The sequence below is a fragment of the Chaetodon auriga genome, chromosome 6 (assembly GCF_051107435.1).
Source record: "Chaetodon auriga isolate fChaAug3 chromosome 6, fChaAug3.hap1, whole genome shotgun sequence".
Lineage (NCBI taxonomy): Eukaryota > Metazoa > Chordata > Actinopteri > Chaetodontiformes > Chaetodontidae > Chaetodon > Chaetodon auriga.
The window spans coordinates 1878633-1903264 of record NC_135079.1 but is presented as its reverse complement, the minus strand read 5'-3'; the positions used below and the strand labels follow the sequence as shown (position 1 = coordinate 1903264).

Sequence of the window (24632 nt, the reverse complement as noted above, 5' to 3'; positions counted from 1 at the left end):
AACTGAATCCGTCCCACACATAAAAAACGTGTCCATATGGCAAAATAAGGTAAAGATAAAGGTGTCTGTACACATGGATAAGGTTTTTTTTTTTTTTCTGACCCAGCTCCCAAGCATAAACCCGGAAAACTTGTTTTAACTTCAGAATAAAAGACAATTCTACTCGTAAGAATTCCCTCCCTCAAAGAAATGTAAGCTTTAATAAATAGAATATAACTACAATTACCTGTACTGTAAATTGGCAAATAGTAAATAAAATGCACTTAAATGCTTTTCAACAGCTTAAACAGAGCAAGTAGAAACTGTCATAGTGATGACAGCGCAGTGTTAAAATCGTTTCTTCACTTTTTTTTTTTTTTTTTTTTTTTTTTTTGCCACTTTTGCCTGTATTATTTGTTTTTAATTTCATGAAATGTTTAAAATTCATCTCAAACTGCTGTAGGTCTAATCCATGCTCGTTTTTGCGATATAAATATTAGTTTAAATGTTTAGTGCCACCAAAATTAAGGTGTTTGAGATTCATATTCGAATTCAGCAAATTAAACTCAGACGGGAAGAAGTGAGTATCCAAAGATTTGCTTCATTTTTTGTAGAATAGTATGTGTAGTAATGTGCTGTTTATTCATACATGCTACAAAAAAGTGGAAAATAAATAACATTTGTAATCTAAACTTCTAAAATCAAATTAAAAACTACATCATCCACCTTACAGAAAACCAAAATAAATCAGCAACTGCCCGACAAAAGAAATACTATTTTTATTTTGAAACGCTGACCGGAAACGGATGAGTTTCCGCTGTGTGTGTGAGGCTTGGCTGTGAGGCTCGTCTCACCTCTGTGTGACTGTCCGGTGTTGTCGGTGAACCGTCGTCACAGTTTCTCGGCACAGAAAGGTAAGTTCGACCCGGCCGCAGCTTCACGAGCAGCTAATTGTATTATCGATCAGTGTATCGATAACGTAATGACTGTGTGCAAGTTATACTGGTGACTTATTGGTGACCAGATCCCGGAACTGACCCATGTGGTTACAGTGTAGGTTAAACCCATACAGACAGTACGAGCTAAAATCAACACCGAACTCCATTAACATTTTTAGAGATTTAAGTTCTGTGTCTGCGGGGTTCAGGGCCGACTTTATAATGATTGTTGCTCCACTTTACTGTAAGTTATTGTATTTATCAGGTTTCATATGACTGTCACCTATCAATCCTGCAATACTGTCACGAGCTCGCAGGTCGCGTATTAACTTTATAGATCATTTATAAATCTCTGATGGAGTGGTTCGTAGTTCTGGTGGCGTAGTTCAGATACGGCGGGTTCAGGTTTACTGTACAACCAGTGTTTCCCAGCCTGGGGATCGAGACCCCTCAAGTACTTTCAAGATACATCTGAGGGGTCGTAAGAGGTTTAAATGAATAGCTCGACGATCTGTGAAATGCATTTATTTGCTTTCTCACCGAGAGTTAGATGATGATTCAACTGTCATGTCTGTACACTTTACTTTGTACTCGCTACTAGCTACATATTAAGCTAACCGGCTGCCGGCTGTAGCGTTAGCTGTTAGCTTCAGCCAGTTAGCTTAGCTTAATGTAAAGCCTGGAAACGGGGTAACAGAAAGTGTGTCGTAACTTTACTGCCGTTCTGTCGCAACAGGTTCTTCCTGACTAAGCCACCTGTTTCTCAGCAGCACTCTCCCAGCAGCAAACTTTACTTGACATCTGACCTCTGTCGTCTGTCATACTTTCCATTGGCTGTCAAGTTGTAGTTCGTTTTGAGGGTCAAACATACAGAAATACATGTATGAAGAAGCTCTCACATGTGCATGAAATGTTTTGCAGTATTATTAAGCTTTGCCTGATTGCATGGAAGTGCACAACAGTTTGCATCGCTCCCAGGCCGACATGTTTGGTAGATGTGGCATGTTCAGCAGTCTGTGGCTCCATGTCTTTGTCCTGAGCAGGGGGGTGACGCCATGTTCAGACTCCTCAGTCATCAAGGTAAGAGGACGCAGAGCTGCCTCGCAGGCCAGCGGCGCTATGACCACCACAGGGCCATCGTGGCCATCCGCCGTGAGGACATCAACCCGTGGGAGAGGAGGGCGCCGCTGGCCCCTCGCCACGTCAAAGAGCTCACCAACGCCGGCGTTAAAGTCCTGGTCCAGCCATCCAACCGCAGAGCCATCCACGAGAAGGTGAAGCGCTGAGCAGAGTCTGAGTGTTCTGTGCCTCCTTTATAACCTGTTTTCTTCATTTCATATGTTAATTACTCCTGCAGGCATTCAAGGTTTGACTCTGCCAGCCGTCTAACTCGTCCTGTCCTGTTTTCAGTTCTACATGAGGGCAGGGGCCGTCATCGAGGAGGACATATCAGAGGCGTCTCTGATAATCGGAGTGAAGAGGCCGCCGGAGGAGAAGGTGATTCCCAGGAAGACGTACGCTTTTTTCTCCCACACCATCAAGGCTCAGGAGGCCAACATGGGGCTTCTGGATGACCTGCTGAAGAAGGTGAGAGCGCTCAAAAAACCCCTGAAGGTCCCTTCAGTGCGCCTGACTGTGATGCAGCGCACTCACCTGGCCACAGGTGTCTGATGGTGGTAGTGCTTTATTAAGAAACTGACTTCTTTTGCCAAATTTGGAAGGTTATCACCAAGTGAATATCTACAGCAGTGAAGGATTTATTTTCGCTGTGTGTTGCATTCTGGGACATGTAGTTGTCATTATTATATGCAAGTCTGTCTCCCAGCTTGACAGGATGCACTTTTGCACAATTCAAAATTATTTTGTCGTTCTTTTAAATCGTGCCGATGTCGGACATGAAGTTTTCTTTCTTTGTGTAAAGAGAGTTTGTCTCAGTGTGTTGGCCGCTGCCGGTTAAAAACGCGTTTTGTCTTTGGAAACAGAAGCATGTGTTTGCTCACAGAGCGGGGATTTGAGAGCTGATCAGCGTGGTCACTGCAGACCTGTGTGGACACTCAGTGCTTGTGCAGTCACACATGCAGCAGAGGGTTTGATGTGAATGTCCTGGTTGACACCTCAGATTCAGCAGTGCTCCCAAACAGTTCAGTCGGAGATGTAAATAATGAGCTCAGTGAGGAACCAAAAAACACAGATTCAGTGGGAGACAGACAGCTGCCTGTAAGCCTGTTTGTCTTTATTAATGCTGAGATGATGTCAAATTGGATCAAATCTGTCTGCACGATGATGCACGAGAGCAGTTTTGGCTTGTGTCCTGCAGCTGATGACTCAGATATTTAGACCCTCTTCTGTCTTCCTCCTCCAAGATGATAACGAGATGAATTTTGTCTTCTCAGGAGGTTCGTCTGATCGACTACGAGAAGATGGTCGATGCTAACGGCTACCGGATCGTAGCGTTTGGTCAGTGGGCTGGTGTCGCAGGTATGAAAACGCCCTCAAACGACAGACTTTGAGGTGGTCCGGCTCACGTTGGGGTCTCATCCAGGTCTAAAGGTCACCTGTGCAGTTTAAGTCCATCAGCTCCACTTTTCTAATTCGCACGTTAAGATCTGATCGTGGAGCGGAGATAACGAGGCCGCCTGTGAAGGCCAGGTGAAAAGCTTTTATCGGCAGGTCCGCGCTTTGGTTGCATGCTGTGGTCTTCTGGCACATGCGTGAGGACACACATATGTGAAGCTATAAGATTGTATCTGCATTAATCCAGTAATAAATGAGGCATCACAACTGTCAGATATTTGTGGTATTTTTTGATCAGTACTTCATATCAAAGTAATATTTAATCAATGAACCCTCTTTTTGTAGGAATGATCAACATCTTGCACGGACTGGGGCTGCGCTTCCTGGCTCTGGGACACCACACCCCCTTCATGGTGAGAGATCCAAAAAACGAAAACAAAACTGTATCCTCCAGATCATGAAAGCAGCTTCCTGTGTTCTTATCCATCACTTCCTCTCTCTGCTGCTCACAGCACATTGGCATGGCTCACAACTACAGGAACGTCAGCCAGGCCATCCAGGCAGTGAGGGATTGTGGGTATGAGATCTCCATGGGGCTCATGCCCAAATCAATCGGCCCCGTGACGTTTTGTTTCACCGGCACTGGAAACGTCTCCAAGGTACAACAAGGTTTAAAAAACCGCACACATGCCAACACTCAGTGGCCTCCAGAGAGGACGTTCCTCATGCTCCTGTGTCCGTCCTGCAGGGAGCCCAGGACATCCTCAACGAGCTTCCTGTCGAGTATGTGGAGCCGCACGAGTTGAAGGACGTCTCTAGATCAGAAGGTAATCCTGTGCTTGTGCTCAGCCCAGCAGCCTGCGGCTATCTGATGGCTCATTGCAGTGATTTGTTGTGGGGTGACTGCCACCTTCACAGAGGGCTGAGAGCATTTTTTAGTTATCATGATGGATTTTCCATGGCTGTTCACACTGATATGAGAAAATAGGCTGTTTAGGCCTAAATAAATGTGCTTTTCTTCATGTTTTTTTATGTCTGGTCCCCTTAAGCCTCATAACCGGCCGCTCCCCTTACATTTGAAAACACTGAAGGTCGCCTGTGCTGAGCCTGAAACGTTTGACGCAGCTCTAACTGATATGCTCGTGTTTGATCTGCTGAACTTGTCGTATCTTGTGTCGTGAAGGTTGTTTAGTAGGATCAGAAGTGAACAGACTGCAGTTCGCTCTGCTGACAGCCAATCAAAATACAGAACACTGATGTCACCGGGCAGCACACACACGGGTCAGAAAGCTGTTGGTTGGATGAAAACGAGGAGTCAGAAATGGGCCACAAGATCAAAAATGTGTTAACATGCTAATATTAGCAATTAGCCTCAAGCAGTGCTAATGTGGTGCATTAATGGCGGCTGTGGCTCAGGAGTTAGAGCGGTCGTCCTTCTATCAGGAGGTCGGTGGTTCGATCTCTGGACTCAGTAGTCCACATGCCGAGGTATCCTTGGGCAAGATACTGAACCCTGTTAGCACGCTAACTTCAAGTGTACGAGGTTAATGTTTCAACTGGCTGTGTTACATGTTGACTTGGTAATATGCTAACGCTAGCAGGTGTACGTGCATATATTCAACATTTTAGCACACGTGATGGACTTCAAATCCACATCAGGCAGGATACTAAAACCACCACGTGTGGAGCTGCATGTTGTTGTTGTTGGACAAATGACCAGTTTCTAAAGCTTACACATCCAGGTGTGACCTGCAGGTCAGGTAAGCTTGATCAGCTTGAATGGGAAGTGTTGGATTTCAGACCATCAGGGCAGCAATCGCTGATGATTGACCGGACCAACGCATTATATGACATTGAAAAACAGGACGTGTTGGGTCTGACTATTGCCTGGAGCGCTCATGGTCACAGCATGTTGTTGTTTGTCCTTGTCTTGTCAGATATGACCAAAGTGTACGCCACCGTTCTGAGCAGACACCACCACCTGATGAGGAAGAGCGACGGCATTTATGACCCCATGGAGTACGAGAACCACCCGGAACTGTACACCTCACACTTCAGGACCAGCGTGAGTCTGCTCCCAGCATCCCCAGCATTCACAGCGCTCCTCGTGCAAACTCCCACCTGCTCCCGTCAGTCGCTCAGAGGCCTCGTCCTCTATTTCAGTCACCAGCGCAAACAGCTGTCGGCTGGTGGGTTGGCGTTTTCAGGCACACTTCACGTGGCAGCTCTGTTGACTGTCATCACAGTCTGACTCAAAGGGTCTCACAGAGAGAGAATCAATACATCAGCCTGATCAATAATCATTCACATAAAAAGAGAACATGTGGCAAAGGAACAGGATTTTTATTCATGTAGAAAAACACACATTTTCTTTTTATTGCAACCAGCAATCATATATTTTTGCTTAAATTGTACCTTTTTTTGTAAACCTCTGCTGATTGGCTGATTGATTGATCTAATGGTTTCTGTTTCTTATCAAAGCGAATGAAAGTAACGCTGTGATGAGAAAATCTGTTCCGTTCACCAAAAATATCCACTCAACAGGCTGCACAAAGACATTAAAATGATGGTTTTAATAATAGAAATTCATCTGAATCTGAACTGTGTGACAGATGCTTGTGCTGATTGGCCGACAGCAGCCAGTATTTCTGGAAAATTCCTGATCCTGTTCAGCTGAGAGCATTCAAGCTCTGCTCACAGATAAACTGAGAAGAGTCTCGACTGTAGACTGATGCTGCTGTAGCGCCGCCTACAGGTGACATGTTCATTATCATGCAGGTGATGAGGTGGTAAAAATGCTGTTTCAGTGGATAAATGAATAAAATCAATCAATCGGGTTACTTTTCTGTGCCCACAGCTCAGGAATCATAATGATCCGATATGGATCCACTGAAAACCTGAACTGAACATGCATGAATCAATAAACAGAACAGAGAGACCTGGTCCAAAAGGTTCCTGGTCCAAACTAAACCTGGTCCAAAGACTGATCATTGTAGACCTGGTCCGGTCCAGCTCGGGTCCTGGCTCTGGGACACTCCGCCATCTTGGCTGTTACTCTGCAGAGAGCCCTGTGAGTGCGCTGTCACTGTTAACATGTCATCATCCTAACCGCAGGTGGCGCCCTACACAACCTGTCTGATCAATGGTATTTACTGGGACCCCCACACCCCCCGACTCCTCCGACGACTGGACGCCCAGAAGCTGATGAGACAGCCCAAAGCCGTGTACACGTCCACCGAGGGATCACCAGTGCTGCCTCACAAGTAAGAGCTTAGTGTTGGAAAGTTATTTCCAGGAGCTCCGGCTGCGTCTCCTCTTTTCCACCCACTCCTCCCTCTCCTGTCTCTATTCATGAAGAGTCAACCGGGTCCTTGAATGCGTCGCTGATGCATTCGCCTCAAACAGATGCACCTTTGCCTCGGCTTGTGTCGCTCAGAGTGAACTAACCTCTGTCAGTCCAGTCTCTACGTGTGTGTGCTGAACGCCTGCAGCGTCAGGGGTTACAGCTCAGCAATGTCAACAAATCAAGGTTTCCAAGATGGCTTCACGCGAGTGGCAGCTTCTTTCAGCAGCTCTGGGAAATGCCCCCCACCCCCCACCCCCCCTCGGTGGAGGTGGAAGGAGAACATGTCCCGCTCCATGCAGGACGCTGAGCAGCTCCTTCAGCTGCAGGCTGCTTCACCCACAGTGTGTGAAGGAGAGACACAGCAGCTCCTTCCTCCTGCTGCCTTAACGGCCAACACTGCTCCCAGTCGACTCCCAAACTGACTCAGACCTCCCCACTGTGGGATGAAGGAAGCATTATCTTAATTTATCTTAAATCCCTGGTGAGTTCCTTTATTAACCGAACCAAATGAACCAGCAGTGTCCACGTGGATGGCGTGAGGCGTGTAGAAACAGGAAAGTGCCGAACACAAGCTGCTGTCGTGTTAAATCACATCAGAAAAACAGGGCCGTCCGTATACTTTTGGCCATACGGTGTGAGAACAGCAAAGCTTCCTTTCACTTTGCTCGTCCATTCAGTATTTTCTCCAGTGAATAATCAGCCTTGCAGAGCAGCAGCTCTGACTCTGACCTGTCAGCCAAACGGTGACTGTGACAGAGCGACCTGGCGCTCTGACGGCTGAATGTCTCCTCAGGTGAATGGATGGGAGCGCAGCGCGTCACCTGCTGTATCTCCACAGGGGTCGAAAGCCACATCTTTATCTCCAGCCGTGTTTGCAGAGCGACAGTTCAGCATGCCGCTCTCTGAACTCTTCCCACGCTGTCTCTCCTCTCTCTTTGCAGACTGCTGGCCATCTGTGACATATCAGCTGACACCGGAGGCTCCATAGAGTTCATGAATGAGTGCACCACCATTGACAAGCCGTTCTGTATGTACGACGCTGACCAGCACATAGATCACGACAGGTACGGCGCTCACATCCCTGACCCGTGTCTTTTCACACGCGCCGCCGGCACGTTTCTGTTTGCCTCCGTGTTTCCTCACACTTTCTCTCCTCTGACCTGCAGTTCAACATTTCAGCTTTTATTATTCTGGGCTGCAGAAACGTTCTCTCCTGGTGCAGCAGAGTCTGGACGTGTCGCTCTTCATTTATTGTTTAACGATCTCACATTGGTCTCGTTTTCTTTTTATTCATTGTTTTTAAACTTGTGGTCTTTTATATTCTTATTGGCAGTTTTATTACAGTTGCATCATTACGTTTCTGGTCATGTGACATAATTTCAGTCATTGGTTTGATGTCTGTACCTTTGCTGCCAGGACAATCTTCAGTTTTCCTATTAAAGCGAAGGTTTTCTGGTTAAATTAGAGCTTTTCAGACAGATGCTGTTCAACACACGTCGCTTTGTTTAACCTGCTGAATGTGTCAAAAAGGGATTTGAGGATTTAAAGGATTATTTGTCATTTTCACCAACAGTTTGTGGATTTGACAACAAATGTAAAATGAATATAATAACAAATTTTAATTATGCAGCCGGAGTTTTTAGTAGTTAAATGATGGGGTGGCGATGATCCTTCATAATCCTGCCAACTCTGCACCCTCTGATGGAGTCCTGCAGGGCGGGGACACCTCTCTGTGGGGCTCTTCAGTCCTTTCAGTATCACACCCTTCGACCTCGTATGTGACCTGTTCAGAAACGTTCCTCGACGCCACATCCGTCCCGTGTTTTCACTGACAGCTAACCTGTTCTGTGTTTTCACTGCCAGACGTCCTGCTAACCTTTTCCTCTGATCTGTTCGCTGTCGCTCTTCACACGTTTTGCGTCCTTTCTTCTCGCCACGTGGCTGTTTGTTACAACAAAGAGGCGAGTTTTGTTTAAGAAAAGGCAGCGAGACAAAAGACTGGCTGCTCCGATTCTCTCTGACCAATCAACAGTGTCGTTGGCTTAAATGATCTTACTGCAGCTTTAGATGCTGATCACGTTAGCGCTTGAAGGTCAGTTCCCCTTTACGTGTGAACACAGGACTCACTGGTAACAGCCGTTTGTGTTCCCCTCATTGATCTTCATTCTGTCTCTGGCTCCGGCAGCGTGGAGGGAAACGGGATCCTCATGTGCTCCATCGACAACCTTCCCGCTCAGCTGCCCATCGAGGCCACAGAGTACTTCGGGGACCGGCTCTTCCCCTACATCTGGGAGATGGTAAGACAGTTTGAGGCTCCAGGTAAGGCCGGCACACCTGGTGTTGTCGCTCGCTCTGTGCTGCTTTCTGACTTGTGGTTTCTGAGTTTGCTGTGGGAGAGCGCTGCATTAGGTTTAACCGGACGCAGTAAACAAAACCCCGACAGACCAGACTTGTTTGTCTTTTGTAAACTCGGTGTTCTGTCGTCATCAGCTGCCTTCAGACGCCACCAGACCGCTGGACGAGGAGGACTTCAGCCCGCAAGTCAGAGACGTAAGTGAAGTGATATGAGAAGCAGTGAAATGTGTTGTAGCTGACGTTTATTGGAGCTGAGTGCAGCCTCGGTGCTGCAGGGAGGATAAAAATGATTCAGGGTTCGATCCTTAGAATAATGACTTATTCTGTAAGATTTAATGTGGGCTTTTTAAATTGTTGTTCTGAAGGCTGTCATCACTTCAAACGGAGTGCTCACCCCCAAGTTTGAATACATCGAAAAGCTTCGAGAGAGAAGGTAAGACTTAGTTCAGACTGTGGGCATGCCGTCTGTGTAGTGAGCGTTTTTGTAGAGTCTTTGGCATTTTCTCATTAAAGTTATTCATAAAAATGTAAAAAAGCATTACTTTGGCACACACCTGTTCCACCTACGAGTTAATGCAGCCAGTCTATGGATGAAATGTCCACAGATTACGAGACAGGTAACGTCTTCATTCTGTCTGTCATGTAGCTCACCTGTGCTGTCTTTCCAAACTGTAGGGTTTTATCATTACAGTCAGTAGCGGCTAAGTAATATTTGAGCTTTGTAGTCTCCAGTTGTTGCTGTTTTCCCACCTTAACTCATCCTTTTGTAGCCTTGCAGTTTGTGTTTTAGTGCCCTCGAGCCAGCAGTGCTGAAAACTGGACTGGTAGTGACTAACAGTCACCTTGTGGTTGTTCCTGCACAGTGCTGCCCTCTGGTGTCTGCTGTGCCAACCTGCCTCTGCATTAACACCTTGCATGGCTAGCGTGCTAATAGGCCACAGCTGCTAGCCAACGTCAGACTCTGGACCTTTGGGTATCGAGGGTAGAAACATCTTTTCTTCTCACTTTTCTTACATAAAAACCGCCGTCACCCCTTCTGTCACATCCGTCTGTCCTGTTTCATCCCATTTTGGCCTTTAGTTCTTCGGTTTGTGCAGCTTCACCGGAGTCAGATGAGAAGATAAATACCAGGTTAATTTTTGCGCATTAGGAGATTTAAGATGGGTTTAGCCTAGCTTAGCACAAAAGCTGGAAGTGGAGGGAGACTGCTAGCCTCTCGCTTTTAAGAGGAAAAATGGCAAAATTGCTTCAAAGTCGCCGTCACTGGCTCTTCGATCTAAATAAGGTCCAGACTTGGTCCAGAAATGTCTCGACATCACTCAGATTCAGATTTCTACATCAAGTTCAGACGTTAAAGGTATCAGGATCAGATGTAATATCTTTGAAAGTCCTGCAAAACTAATAACATTTTAATCAGTCCCAGCTGCGCTTTGTCCTTAGTGCTGGTTAGCGCATGTTAGCATGCTAACACGCGAAACTAAGATGGCGGACACAGGAAACATTCCCTGTGAAACATCAGCATATTAACGTTGACTTTGTGGGCATGTTAGCATGCTGGTGTTACCATCTAGCTAATGTGCTGTCACAGAGCTGTTAGCATGGCTATAAGCTGTTATTGTTGTTTCCCTGGCTAACATGTTAGCCACATGCTAGCCCTATAGATTACATTAGGTCATTAGGTTAGCCTTAAAGCCCTGAAGCTTTAAACACGATCGGTCACCTGACAGACAGTCGAGGAACCTTCTTCCCAGATGGATGTCAGTCTTGTTTGCTCCACTATTTTTGTGCCTTTTACTCGTGATGGAACTAGCAGTTGCTAAGCTAAGCTGAGCTAAGCTAAGCTAAGCTAAGCTAAGCTAAACAGGTCCTCGCTCTGGACGCACAGAGATGAATCTGATCTTCTCCGCTGACTTTCTGCTGAACAGAAGATAAATTGTTCGTCTGCATGTTTATCATTTTCTTGTAATCTGTTAAATCTCCGTCAGCGTTCAGTTCCCAGTTTTTATCTTTTTAATCGGCTTTGATTAATTTCTCAGGCTCTCTTCTGTTAATTGATTACACGTTTCTTCTTCTACCGCCCTCACCGCTTATCTGCTGCTTCTATTGCATTTTAATGAGCGTTCCAAATCTCTTATGGTACAGTAATAATGTTTGTTTCTTCAGCTTATTAATATTCAGTGCAGATTTGCTCCTCAGTGGTTCTATAAACAGCTTGCTTGAGGAGATTTTATCTTCTTGAGTCTCGGTGTTTTTACACCAAACACTCATATTTAGGCCATCTCTAAGACTTGATGAGTTTTCTCGCTAATTGTACTATTTTTCCAGACAAGCCATGCCACCAAATCTTAATCCTTTTGTTTGAGTTTGGCTCCTTAAGATATGTAAACCGAGTGAGAAATCCTCCTGAGGGAACGTCTCTCCTTTCTTTTTTAATTAAGAAGACGATGCTCTGCGGCGGGTCGACCGCCGGTCAGACCTCCAGTCGGCCCTGCCGCCACTCGTGCATGTGCGCCGTGTCGCATCCAATTAGGCCAAAGCTAACGAGTCCAGGGCTCTGACTCCGGGGGATTGAGGCGGGTGGTGGTGGTTGGTGGTGGGATATTAATGTCACAGGTCACTGGGGGTGACACCTCTGTTGTGGTGCTGTTGTTGTTGTGATCCAGCATGCAGAATCACACACTTCTTAACCGAATGCGGCGCTCGGAGGCTCTGGGTTTAATTAAAAAAGCTTCCTGGACTCGCGGCTTTCGTTGTCACTGTGGGCTTCATGTGTGATCGGAGGTCCAACCTCAGCGCTCTGAGTCCTGGATGGACTGAAAACTGACAGCGGACGATCCGTCAGATTCTAAACTTATTAATCTGTGATTCATTTCATTTAATCAGCTCTTTATTCAGTCTGAAGAATATTTCTTTTCAGAAAACGTTGTGCAGGTGTTGCTTCATAAAGTTTGGCTTGTTAATAAGAAAACATTATTCAAGAAGTGTATAAAATATGTCATTAAATATTTAAACAAATGCTCATTATCATTTGGTATTACTTTAACATTACTGATATTTTTAATTCAGAAATATTAAAATTAATAAATGTGTTTGTAAGTATATTAATTACATTTGATTTTTCCTTTGTATTTATTCAGATAAAAAACAGCAAAACTTTTTTTTATTCAATCATTTATTTTTTTAATTTGACTCATTATTTAATAAATATTTTTGGATGACCGCCTCCACATCCTCCTCCTCCTCCTCCTCCTCCTCCTCCTCCTCCCACCCCAGCCTGCTTTCCTCCTCCTCGTCCTCCTCCTCCTCCTCCTGGCCTGGTCCTGGTACTGGTCCTGGTCCTGGTCCAGGCCAGATCCTCATCAGTCACACTGATACTGATCCATTCAGTTTGATCAGCGAAGTCTCACTTCCACTTTGACTTTGTACACGTTGGGTTGTGATGACGAAGGTGTGATCAGGATAAATATTAGCTCCTTAATAAACAATAAACATTTAGAGTGACAGTAAGAGAAAACACTGCTGTCGTGAACTGATTCTTTCTCTGTCGTGAGCTTAATGTTGTTTATTTATCATCTGAAGTTGAGCGTTCAGCAAAATGTCCAGAGAAACCTTAAACTGAAACTAAAGCAGAAAACAAAATGTGTGAAGAGTCAAAGTGGAGTGTCTGATTTGTCTCTTTACCTGTGGGCGACTCACTGATTTCCATCCAAACGTCCTTTTTAAGGACGAATAAAGTAATTCAATTTCGTTTAATTAAAGTCTTGGCTTTCTTTGTGGTTCTTCCATCTTCAAAAACTCAAGTTCTTTGTCCAAATTCTGAAATTCTGTGTAGCTGAGTGTTTAACATGTCAGCCTGTCAGAAGGAGACGCAGTGACTTGACCCGCACAGGTATGAAGTGTTGAGTTTTCATGATGTGGCTCTCAGTCGCTGTCTCTGACGTCCTTCAGGGAGAAGGATGAGATCATGAAGAAGACCGGGATGAAGCGAGTTCTGCTGCTGGGCTCAGGATACGTCTCCGGACCCGTGGTCGAGTATCTGACTCGTGACGAGAGGACTCAGGTCACTGTGGGTGAGTCTGACTGACGAACAGTCAAAGGTCATGAAGTCACGTGTTATCGGAAACGTGCAACAACAGTTCAGAGGCTCATTTCACATCTCGAAGTCTTCATGCAATAAACAAACGTCTCTGCTTGTGTTCAGCGTCGGTGCTGCTGAAGCAGGCCGAGGAGCTGGCGGCCAAATATCCCAACACCATCCCCATCACGCTGGACGCCAGCAGCCAGGAGCGACACCTCAACGCTCTGGTCCAAGATCACGACTTGGTCATCAGGTACAGCGTGAGGACAATGCCTTGTCGCAGGCGGTTAAACTGTTAAAGACGTGGACGAATGAAAGTCGTCTTTGTCCAAACATCAGATATTTGAGGGCGGTGGTTCAAGAGATTTCCTTTTATCTTTGGCTTCTCTGTTGTCATCTTTTAGTTGACCCGGTTATTTTTGGTAAATTTTTCAGTTGGCCACACCCCCAAAAGGAGGCGGGGCCTAAAGGACAGTGTTCTGGGCTGCTGTCTTCTCCTGAAGTCATGTTTTGCTGTGTTATGATGAATAAATGAACCGCTGACCTCACTTCCTCCCTCTGACCCTCAGTATGCTGCCGTACTCGTTCCACCCACTCGTCGCCAAACACTGCATCAACAGGAAGGTGAACATGGTGACGGCCAGCTACCTGAGTCCTGCCATGAAGGAGCTGCAGAGCAGGTGATGAGCAGAGGTGGAACAGGAGGGGTTTACAGGTGCTCAGTTTGACTGTGAGGTGAGGCTTCTCTGTGCTCACCTGAAGCCTCAGAGAAACATGAGATCATTTTGGGACTGGAATCCAATCACGGTCCAGTATGCAGCTGACAGGTGTGGTGTTTCCACACCACACCAGGGTCACAAACGCTGAGAAATGACCTCTAAGTGAAGAAGAAGACATCTAGTGTCCAGCTGCTAAACTCTGAAGAGTTTGGACTTTTCAGTGAGGGAGAAGGAAGAGATTTAATGTCCAGAACAGCTTAGTATCCACAGCAGAGTGTTTTCATGTGTTTTAAAACATGTTTCAAGTGGAAGAGGGACATTCCTCTGTGACAAATGTAACAGAACAGAACCAAACAAACAAGAACAGGACAGACAACGCAAAATAAGACGCCAACGGAAGAGATCTGAAAGAAAGCGAGTTCAGTCTGTCGATGTTTGATGAATGTACAGCATCTTCAAGTGTGTGTGCGTGTGTGTGTGTTTTAGTGCGGAGGAGGCGGGCATCACCATTGTGAATGAGATGGGACTGGACCCGGGTATCGACCACATGCTGGCCATGGAGTGTATCGACCAGGCCAAAGCAGACGGCTGCACTGTGAGTCAGCTGTGTGTGTGTGTGTGTGTGTGTGTGTGTGTGTGTGTGTGTGTGAGATAACGACTGTTTGAACAGACTGACAGTCCACATGTTGACATTGCTTTATTCCACAAACAGACGACGTCACACAGTCAGACATGAGCTGATGTGGTGTGTTTTCAGAAAATGAATGAATGATGGAAGCTGTGAGACGAGTGTGTGTTACCTTTTACTGCCCACATAATCAGATCACACTCACGCCTCCACAGGTGCATTAGCACAGCCCAGGTTGTCTGCTGATATTAGCAGACATGTGCGCCCTGTCGGTCAGGGTCAGAGGTCAAGTTTCTGTCTAGACGTCTGCAAACAAAGTGAGAGTTAATGTGTTTCCGTCCACTGCTGCGCTGAGAGTCTGTTCATCCGCAGTTGGAGGAAGTAATTCTCTACTCGGGTGTTGATGAAGATCAGATGTGAAGCAGTTAATTGAAACTGAGCGCGCTGATTGACGCTGTCGTTCAGGTGGAGTCCTACAGCTCGTTCTGCGGAGGCCTTCCTGTCCCCGAGTGTTCAGACAATCCTCTTCGCTACAAGTTCAGCTGGAGTCCATACGGCGTCCTCCTCAACACCATCAGCCCCGCCATCTTCCTCAAAGACAACCAGGTACGGAGGCCTCAAAGGACCAGAAGTGACTCCTTTGCAAAATGTCTTTTCTGTAAATTTGTTCCATGAATACAGGGCTGTAAATTGTGTGTGTGTGTGTGTGTGTGTGTGTGTGTGTTATTCAGGTGGTGAGCATCCCGGCAGGTGGGACTCTGATGGACTCCGTCATCCCGATGGATTTCCTTCCTGGTTTCAACCTGGAAGGATTTCCGAACCGCGACAGCACCAAGTACAGTGAACCTTACGGCATCCAGACGGCACACACACTGATCAGAGGAACACTGCGCTTCAAGGTACTACACACACACACACACACACACACACACAGCCTTCCTATTGGCCGTCAGCAGTGACATCAGGCACATTATCGCTGAATGTGTTATTTTCTCTGTTAATCAGTTAATCGTTTTGTCTCTGAAATTTAAGAAAACAGTGAGTGTGGCTTCATTTTCCGTTGATCTGCTAATCGATCGAGTCATTTCCTCCGGCTGGAAAGTTGATTTGCTCCTTATGTGCTGGAGAAAAGGCGCCGTTGTGTCTTTTCTGCTCTGAAACGACAAACAGTTGAGCTCCGTACTCACAGCCATTGTGTCTGGGCAGAAATCTGGTCGCGGGCTCTAACGCTGACACAGCGCGTAATATACGAGTTCACAGAGTCAAGATCGTCCCTGCGACGCTCGCGACGGTGTCACATTCAAGTTAACACTTTGCTCTGACCTGCCCGATGGCTTCACTCGACGTGCTGTGCGATGGCGTTTCGCTGCCGTCCTCGAGCGCAGAAGAGACGAGCGAGGAGAAAGAAAGCAGCAGCAGCGTGAAATACAGATTTGAGCTTTGGACTCGGGACAGTTTGTGCGCCTGATTTGTCCCAGTATCCATTTGTCTCTTGAACTGTGACTCAGTCGAGCTCTTGTTTTGTCCCACAGGGCTTCTGCACGGCCATGAGCGGGTTTGTCAAACTGGGTCTGATCAACAGCGAGCCCTGTCCCATGCTGCACCACTCCGCGTCTCCTGTTTCCTGGGTGAGAAGCTCCGTTCAGTGTGATGAAAACATGCCCGCGTCTCTGAGCGGCACATCCTGCTTCATTCAGGCCTATAAAACGAGCTGTTTTGCAGCTCCTCCACTTGAAGCATCTGACGGTGGAAGTGGCTCTGCTGAAGAGTCTATTACTGTCAATAGCTGCTTGTCAACATCAAGGCTGCAGTGAGCCAAGGCTTTCTGACACTGATGGGAATTTACAGCACAAAATTTTCCTCCTCTTTTATCTATCCGAGACCAAAGACAAACACAAAGTTGCACGATCAGAACATGTTTATCAGAAATCAAAGCACGATTAGAGAATTTCAGTTCGTCCACTCAAACACTCTTCTTTTTAAATCTGGAAATGAGATGCAAAGAAAAATGGATAAATGCCCTGGAGCCTCCTCAAAGGGTTATGGTCGCCGTTTCTAAAAGTGTCTAATCCCTGTATTAAAAGAAGAGACAGTTAAGGAGGTGAAGAGGAGCTTTAGGACGCAGTGTGTCAGCTACAGAGGAGCTAACAAGGAGCTAGGAGACAGACAAGGAGCTCAAAGTGTTTGAATGAGTCTTTGAAGTACGGAGGACCTGAAAGGACAAACTGTGGTCTGTCCTCTCTGCAGAAAGAGCTCCTCTGTAAGCAGCTGGGATTGTCCTCTTCCATCTCCAAAGATGCCTTTGAAGAAGCCGTATACGAACGCATCGGGAAGGACGACGTCAGGATGGACAACCTGAGATGGTGAGATGATATTTCAAAGAATGTTTGGAGAGTCGTGAACGTTCAGAGACGAAAGCAGAGAGCAGAAATTGATTTAATTTGATTATTTACAGTCGAACAGGGGAATTCACTCCATGTTTTCATGTTTCTGTCCATTTACTGTTAGCACTTGTAACAATTTGGCCTAACCCAATCAAATCACTTGTTTTCCACAAGTCAAAAAAGAGGCGGCACTTCCTGTTACTCTGCTAAGCTAGTTAGCTCTCTCAAGGGATTTGCTGGGTTTCTCTCCATCATGGCTGGATTGAGCTTCTGCCTCTTTTAGTTCTGTGGAAAACAAAGATGTCCGCTCATGGTTTTCAATAACAGAAAACAGCTTTTGGCACATCAGCAGCTAAACTTGGTTTTAGCTTTAGCGAACGGCAGCTGATTCTTCATGCATGTCAAGGTGCAGGAGGAGGAGAATGTCTGGCTGGGGGACCTCAGAGTCTCTCTGCTCTTTGCAGATGATGTGATTCTGTTGCTTCCTCAGATTTTGACCTTCAGCAGCCTCTGAGGGGGTTTACAGCCGAGGCTCCCGGCCAGAGAAAGGAGTTCCAGTGTTTATGAGCGAGAAAAAGCCTATTATTAATGCTTCCACCGCTGTTAAACTTACAAATCGTCGTTGTTCTTTTATTAATTGTTGGGTTAGGGTTATTTTATTTAGTATTATTTTAAAAGTCTGATTTTTCAACCATCTAAAGCAAGTCGTCTCTTTGCTTTTAAAAAGGCTGAGTAAGATTAGATTAGATTCAACTTTATTGTTATCGTCAGAGTGCAACACAGAGACAATGAAACACTCTTTAGCATCTAACCAGAAGTACAAATAGTCATAATATCCCAAAAGATATAAATACATGTAGGTAATGCAAGTGGCATGAGGTATAAACAGTATGAGGTAGGTGCAGGTAGTGCAAGTAATTTCTATGAAACCATAAAAACATGTGCAACACAGTATAGATGAAATAACTGACACTGAACAGCTGCCATATTTGTTTTTGGTGCACTGTCGTCACACCTAAACCATGCCCGGCCGTAGCGGTCAGTAGTTCCTCAGAAGGTGCTGATTGGTCCGTATGACTTCTCCTCGGTGTCAGCGCTGGGGGAGTTGGGCCAAAAACAAGGCCGAGGCTGCTCCTCTCCTGCACACTTTTTACTTCCCTCCCTAATGAGGACGCCTGAAGTGGTGTAGCCTGCACACTCTTCAGTTTAAATCAACTTTTCCAAGGGTCTCTTCAGACCAAGGCTCCATGCTGCCATTGTTCTGCTGCCGCTGGCGGTGAAGGGAAGAGGGCAGCGCTGGCATTGAAACGTAAATTCCTCCAACAGTAAAAGTGAACTGTTGGAAACATTCCATCTCTGCTGTTAAAAGAGTAAAAAGCCAACGTGCTCGCAGCTCAAACTGAATGACTTGTTGTTCATTTATTCAATTCACCAGCATAACAGTGACAAAAAGCAACTGCTCATCTCTTTAGACTTAGCCAAGGATGTGTGGGCCGCCACGGCGCTGCCTGGGTGTTAAAGCAAAGCAATTTTCTTTTAAAGCTTTTAAAATGGCTTTGTGAAGGTTATTCTATTGTGAGGAAAAATCTTGTTTTTGGTCTCGGTGTGTATTCAGGTTTGAAATGCTGAGCGACGAGTTGGTGCCTCACGCCGACAGCATTCTGGCCGCTCTGGCGAAACATCTGGAAGCCAAACTCTCCTTCGGTGAGACACGAGCCCATTTAAATCACCACAAATCAGAAAAACACAAGCAGTAAATGTCACATGGCTACAAACACTAACGACTTCTCTGCTGTGGTCAGAAAAGGGCGAGCGAGATATGATCATCCTGAGGAACGATGTCGGGCTTCGCCACCCAACTGGTGAGCTGGAGACCAAACACATTAGCCTGGTGGTGTACGGTGACCCCAACGGCTTCTCCGCCATGGCCAAGTCTGTCGGGTACCCAGCAGCCATCGCTGCTCGCATGGTTCTTGAAGGTCAGTGACATCGGTCAAGAAGATTGTTTCTGTCTCTTTGTTCTGTTAGTCTGTCAGTCTGTGAAGTTAACGTTAGTCTGTCAGGCTGTGAAGCTAACATTAGTTTGTCCTTTCAGGCTGTGAAGCTAACTTTAGTCTGTCAGTTTCAGAAGCTAGCGTTAGTCTGTCAGTCTGTGAAGCTAACATTAGTTAGTCCTTTCAGGCTGTGAAGCTAAAGTTAGTCTGTCAGTCTGTGAAGTTAATGTTTGTTTGTCAGTCTGTGAAGTTAACGTTAGTCTGTCAGTCTGTGAAGTTAACGTTAGTCTGTCAGTCTGTGAAGCTAACATTAGTTTGCCCTTTCAGGCTGTGAAGCTAACTTTAGTCTGTCAGTTTCAGAAGCTAGCGTTAGTCTGTCAGTCTGTGAAGCTAACATTAGTTAGTCCTTTCAGGCTGTGAAGCTAAAGTTAGTCTGTCAGTCTGTGAAGTTAATGTTTGTTTGTCAGTCTGTGAAGTTAACGTTAGTCTGTCAGTCTGTGAAGCTAATGTTTGTTTGTCAGTCTGTGAAGTTAACGTTAGTCTGTCAGTCTGTGAAGCTAACATTAGTTTGCCCTTTCAGGCTGTGAAGCTAACATTAGTTTGTCCTTTCAGGCTGTGAAGCTAACTTTAGTCTGTCAGTTTCAGAAGCTAGCGTTAGTCTGTCAGTCTGTGAAGCTAATGTTAGTCTGTCAGTCTGTGAAGCTAACATTAGTTTGTCCTTTCAGGCTGTGAAGTTAACGTTAGTCTGTCAGTCTGTGAAGCTAATGTTGGTTTGTCAGTCTGTGAAGTTAACGTTAGTATGTCCTCTCAGGCTGTGAAGCTAACGCTAGTCTGTCTTGTTTGGCTCATAAGTTAACGTTAGTCTGTCAGTCTGTGAAGCTAATGTTTGTTTGTTCTTTCAGGGTGTGAAGCTAACATTAGTCTGTCAGTCTGTGAAGCTAATATTAGTTTGTTCTTTCAGGCTGTGAAGCTAACGTTAGTCTGTCTTGTTAGTCTGTGAAGTTAACATTAGTTTGTCCTTTCAGGCTGTGAAGCTAACTTTAGTCTGTCAGTTTCAGAAGCTAATGTTAGTCTGTCAGTCTGTGAAGCTAACCTTAGTTTGTCTTTACAGGCTGCGAAGCTAACGTTAGTCTGTCAGTCTGTGAAGTTAACGTTTGTCTGTCAGTCTGTGAAGCTAACATTAGTTTGTCTTGTTAGTCTCAGAAGCTAACATTAGTTTGTCCTTTCAGGCTGTGAAGCTAACTTTAGTCTGTCAGTTTCAGAAGCTAGCGTTAGTCTGTCAGTCTGTGAAGCTAACATTAGTTAGTCCTTTCAGGCTGTGAAGCTAAAGTTAGTCTGTCAGTCTGTGAAGTTAATGTTTGTTTGTCAGTCTGTGAAGTTAACGTTAGTCTGTCAGTCTGTGAAGCTAATGTTTGTTTGTCAGTCTGTGAAGTTAACGTTAGTCTGTCAGTCTGTGAAGCTAACATTAGTTTGCCCTTTCAGGCTGTGAAGCTAACATTAGTTTGTCCTTTCAGGCTGTGAAGCTAACTTAAGTCTGTCAGTTTCAGAAGCTAGCGTTAGTCTGTCAGTCTGTGAAGCTAATGTTAGTCTGTCAGTCTGTGAAGCTAACATTAGTTTGTCCTTTCAGGCTGTGAAGTTAACGTTAGTCTGTCAGTCTGTGAAGCTAATGTTGGTTTGTCAGTCTGTGAAGTTAACGTTAGTATGTCCTCTCAGGCTGTGAAGCTAACGCTAGTCTGTCTTGTTTGGCTCATAAGTTAACGTTAGTCTGTCAGTCTGTGAAGCTAATGTTTGTTTGTTCTTTCAGGGTGTGAAGCTAACATTAGTCTGTCAGTCTGTGAAGCTAATATTAGTTTGTTCTTTCAGGCTGTGAAGCTAACGTTAGTCTGTCTTGTTAGTCTGTGAAGTTAACATTAGTTTGTCCTTTCAGGCTGTGAAGCTAACTTTAGTCTGTCAGTTTCAGAAGCTAATGTTAGTCTGTCAGTCTGTGAAGCTAACCTTAGTTTGTCTTTACAGGCTGCGAAGCTAACGTTAGTCTGTCAGTCTGTGAAGTTAACGTTTGTCTGTCAGTCTGTGAAGCTAACATTAGTTTGTCTTGTTAGTCTCAGAAGCTAACATTAGTTTGTCCTTTCAGGCTGTGAAGCTAACTTTAGTCTGTCAGTTTCAGAAGCTAGCGTTAGTCTGTCAGTCTGTGAAGCTAACATTAGTTAGTCCTTTCAGGCTGTGAAGCTAAAGTTAGTCTGTCAGTCTGTGAAGTTAATGTTTGTTTGTCAGTCTGTGAAGTTAACGTTAGTCTGTCAGTCTGTGAAGCTAATGTTTGTTTGTCAGTCTGTGAAGTTAACGTTAGTCTGTCAGTCTGTGAAGCTAACATTAGTTTGCCCTTTCAGGCTGTGAAGCTAACATTAGTTTGTCCTTTCAGGCTGTGAAGCTAACTTTAGTCTGTCAGTTTCAGAAGCTAGCGTTAGTCTGTCAGTCTGTGAAGCTAACATTAGTTTGTCCTTTCAGGCTGTGAAGTTAACGTTAGTCTGTCAGTCTGTGAAGCTAATGTTGGTTTGTCAGTCTGGGAAGTTAACGTTAGTATGTCCTCTCAGGCTGTGAAGCTAACGCTAGTCTGTCTTGTTTGGCTCATAAGTTAACGTTAGTCTGTCAGTCTGTGAAGCTAATGTTTGTTTGTTCTTTCAGGGTGTGAAGCTAACATTAGTCTGTCAGTCTGTGAAGCTAATATTAGTTTGTTCTTTCAGGCTGTGAAGCTAACGTTAGTCTGTCTTGTTAGTCTGTGAAGTTAACATTAGTTTGTCCTTTCAGGCTGTGAAGCTAACTTTAGTCTGTCAGTTTCAGAAGCTAATGTTAGTCTGTCAGTCTGTGAAGCTAACCTTAGTTTGTCTTTACAGGCTGCGAAGCTAACGTTAGTCTGTCAGTCTGTGAAGTTAACGTTTGTCTGTCAGTCTGTGAAGCTAACATTAGTTTGTCTTGTTAGTCTCAGAAGCTAACATTAGTTTGTCCTTTCAGGCTGTGAAGCTAATGTTAGTCTGTCAGTCTGTGAAGTTCACGTTAGTCTGTCAGTCTCAGAAGCTAACCTTAGTTTGTCTTGTTAGTCTCAGAAGCTAACATTAGCTTGTCCTTTCACGCTGTGAAGTAAATCTGACACTGACTGGACAAACTGTGTCCTCTGTGATGTCTGATCCTCAGCAGCTTCCGAGAGAGTTGAACATTTTTTCCTTTGAACAGAACTTAAAATGCTGAAGAAGCGACTCAGTTTGAACCTGAATCTGTGTTTTTCTCTCTGCAGGTGAAATTACTACAAAGGGTCTGGTGGTCCCGATGACGAAAGAGGTCTACGGGCCGGCGCTGGCCCGACTAAAGCAGGAGGGACTTCAATTCATATCCAAGAGCACCGTGCAGGAGTAGAGCCGAGGGAGAAAATATACAGAATCCACCATATCAGATGCCTTTTCAGCAACTTTATCCTCTTCGACAGATTCAGATCAGCTGTCTGCTGATGTGATTAAAAATCATCGTTAGCTCACCTGCCACAGCGGAGAAAATAATATTAGTTTCGCTATTTTTCTTTCTATTTGGTGATGCTTTAAACCAAAAAGGCAGCTGGTGATCGTTTATCTGCAGTTTTATGTTTTTGTCCTGAGTTTGGCTCCATTTGCTCCTGTGTGCCAAACGGAAGTCGTTTCCTTGGCGTCGACGGTTTCAGAGAAAAGTTCTTCTGTGAAGACGCACAAAAGGTCGACTGATCAAACACTATTTCAGGCATTAGAAACTTAAAGCATTAGAAGCACAAACAGACTCATTAATCAGGTGTTTGGCTGTGTTTTTTGGTCGATTCTGACAACAAAACTAATTAAAAACCGAGAAGCTGCAGACGACTTTTTACAGCATCTGTATTAATGCTGATTTAATTCTAGATTAATTAAAAACCAGCAGAACACTGCACTGACCTTCAAACTGTGACACGAGCTCACGTCAGTGTTTCTTCACACATGATGGGACTAAACCACAGCAAAGAGTCCAAAATCCAGACCATAAAACACGAACAGACAGGATGTGATGTCACCTAGTCGTCCACTGTTAACGTCTTTGCGGTGCTTTCACTGTACGTACGTAATTTAATGAACTCACCATCTCAAATTATTTAGAAACTAATGACACTAAAACGTTTGATTTCTCCAGCTCGTTATACAGAAATACTGATCAAAATTATTTATTTTTCTTCTCCAACATGAAAACTTAATTCCTCTGCCTGCTTGTTAACGTATGTTTAGACTCGTCAAACATCGAGATAAACGATCCCTCTGACGGCTGACATTAACATTAGCTAGCGCTTCCCTCCCTAAGCAGTCGTGTCACATTAAAGTTTGTTTTGCCATTTTCTGAAGCTAACGTTAGCTTGTTCTGTACGTCAGTGACGCTAACGTTAGCTTGTTCTGTACGTCAGTGAAGCTAACGTTAGCTTGTTCTGTACGTCAGTGAAGCTAACGTTAGCTTGTTCTGTACGTCAGTGAAGCTAACGTTAGCTTGTCGCATGTTTTCATGTGACCGACCTGCAGTTCGTCAGCATCGCCTCTCTGTAAGTCGCTGTTATCGTTCCACGTAAACAAGCTTTCCGAGGCCACGATTTCATCTGAATATCATCATGTTTACCAGTTGCGTCACATCCGATGGGCTAAACTGCTGGTTTAGTCAATAATTTAAGCCTGAAAACCTGTAAAGTCACTCTAATTAATTTCATGTAAAAGCAGAAACTGAATTTGTTTAACGCAGTCGGATCTTGTTTAACTCTGTGGACGACTGACCTGAAGATTAGCAATTTAAATTTCAATCGCAGTATTAGTCATAAAAATCTAAATCCATAAATCATTGAAACCTGTTCAGCTGCAGCACGCGCGCCGCTGAGGTGACATCCGTCAACTCAAACTCGAGCTCTGATTTGAGACGTTTGAAGACAGAATACTGCATTTGTAAAGAGTATTTATTGTCTGCCAGAAATATTTATTTTATGTTTTGGGCACCTTGTAAACTGTTTGCGACGAGCTTTAAATAGGTGAAAAAGATATTTTACGTGTACCTGAGATGTATTTTTTAAGTGACGTATCCACACACACGTAGTTTGTGTGTGTGTCTGCAGAGGGTTGAAACAGACGTGTGTTCTTTGATGTTGTGGTAGATTTGTAGGTTTTGATCTGAATGACAAAGACTTCCTGTTTCAAAGGAAAGATTTCAGATAATCAACGCGTCTGTCGATCAAACATTAATGTCACAGATTTTCACTCCGTGGTATCCAACATTTGAACACGGTTCTTATTTTAGTCCTTAGTCATTCATGATCACAAACACACGATCGTTTATTAAAGCTTGTTTTGATAAAACAGATTTGCTGTATGGCAATGTAAAAGTGTTTTCTTGAATAAAAATCGTACTTTCTTTCACTGTTTATGAAAACATACGTGAATAAAAGTAAGCAAATTATTATGCGTGAGTTGCTTAATTCATCAGTAGTTTTTGTATCACTTCATTAATTCACTATAATTAAACACTTAAAGTCTTTTACTGACTCTTGGCACGTTAAAGCCTCTATAACTCTTCATTTATCTTCTGAAAATTTTCCGAAACAAAATGTAAATATAATTGTTTTAAGCTTTAACTTTAACTCCACAGAATGAGCCTCGAGGAGATCTCAGAAACCTCGTC

General features: G+C 44.7%; 1 protein-coding gene across 1 annotated transcript; it reads left to right on the top strand.

Annotated features, from left to right (window-relative positions):
• Nucleotides 1-787: 787 nt before the first annotated feature.
• Nucleotides 788-24410, top strand: aass (aminoadipate-semialdehyde synthase). The gene is made up of 24 exons (XM_076733396.1): nucleotides 788-893; nucleotides 1961-2191; nucleotides 2328-2504; nucleotides 3311-3395; nucleotides 3777-3844; nucleotides 3944-4090; nucleotides 4180-4258; nucleotides 5369-5496; nucleotides 6546-6694; nucleotides 7719-7841; nucleotides 8963-9074; nucleotides 9268-9327; nucleotides 9498-9565; nucleotides 13081-13202; nucleotides 13334-13463; nucleotides 13780-13890; nucleotides 14416-14524; nucleotides 15023-15163; nucleotides 15289-15456; nucleotides 16090-16185; nucleotides 16805-16920; nucleotides 18557-18645; nucleotides 18744-18920; nucleotides 22222-24410. The coding sequence occupies exons 2-24, from the start codon at nucleotides 1973-1975 to the stop codon at nucleotides 22338-22340; spliced, it is 2793 nt and encodes a 930-aa protein (XP_076589511.1). The 5' UTR covers nucleotides 788-893; nucleotides 1961-1972; the 3' UTR covers nucleotides 22341-24410.
• Nucleotides 24411-24632: the final 222 nt, after the last annotated feature.

Coding starts and splice junctions, on each gene's coding strand:
- aass (XM_076733396.1), top strand. CDS start 1,973: ATGTTCAGACTCCTCAGTCATCAAGGTAAGAGGACGCAGAGCTGCCTC. Junction 7,842..8,962: donor CAGCACATAGATCACGACAG/GTACGGCGCTCA, acceptor TGGCTCCGGCAG/CGTGGAGGGAAACGGGATCC. Junction 9,566..13,080: donor GAAAAGCTTCGAGAGAGAAG/GTAAGACTTAGT, acceptor GACGTCCTTCAG/GGAGAAGGATGAGATCATGA.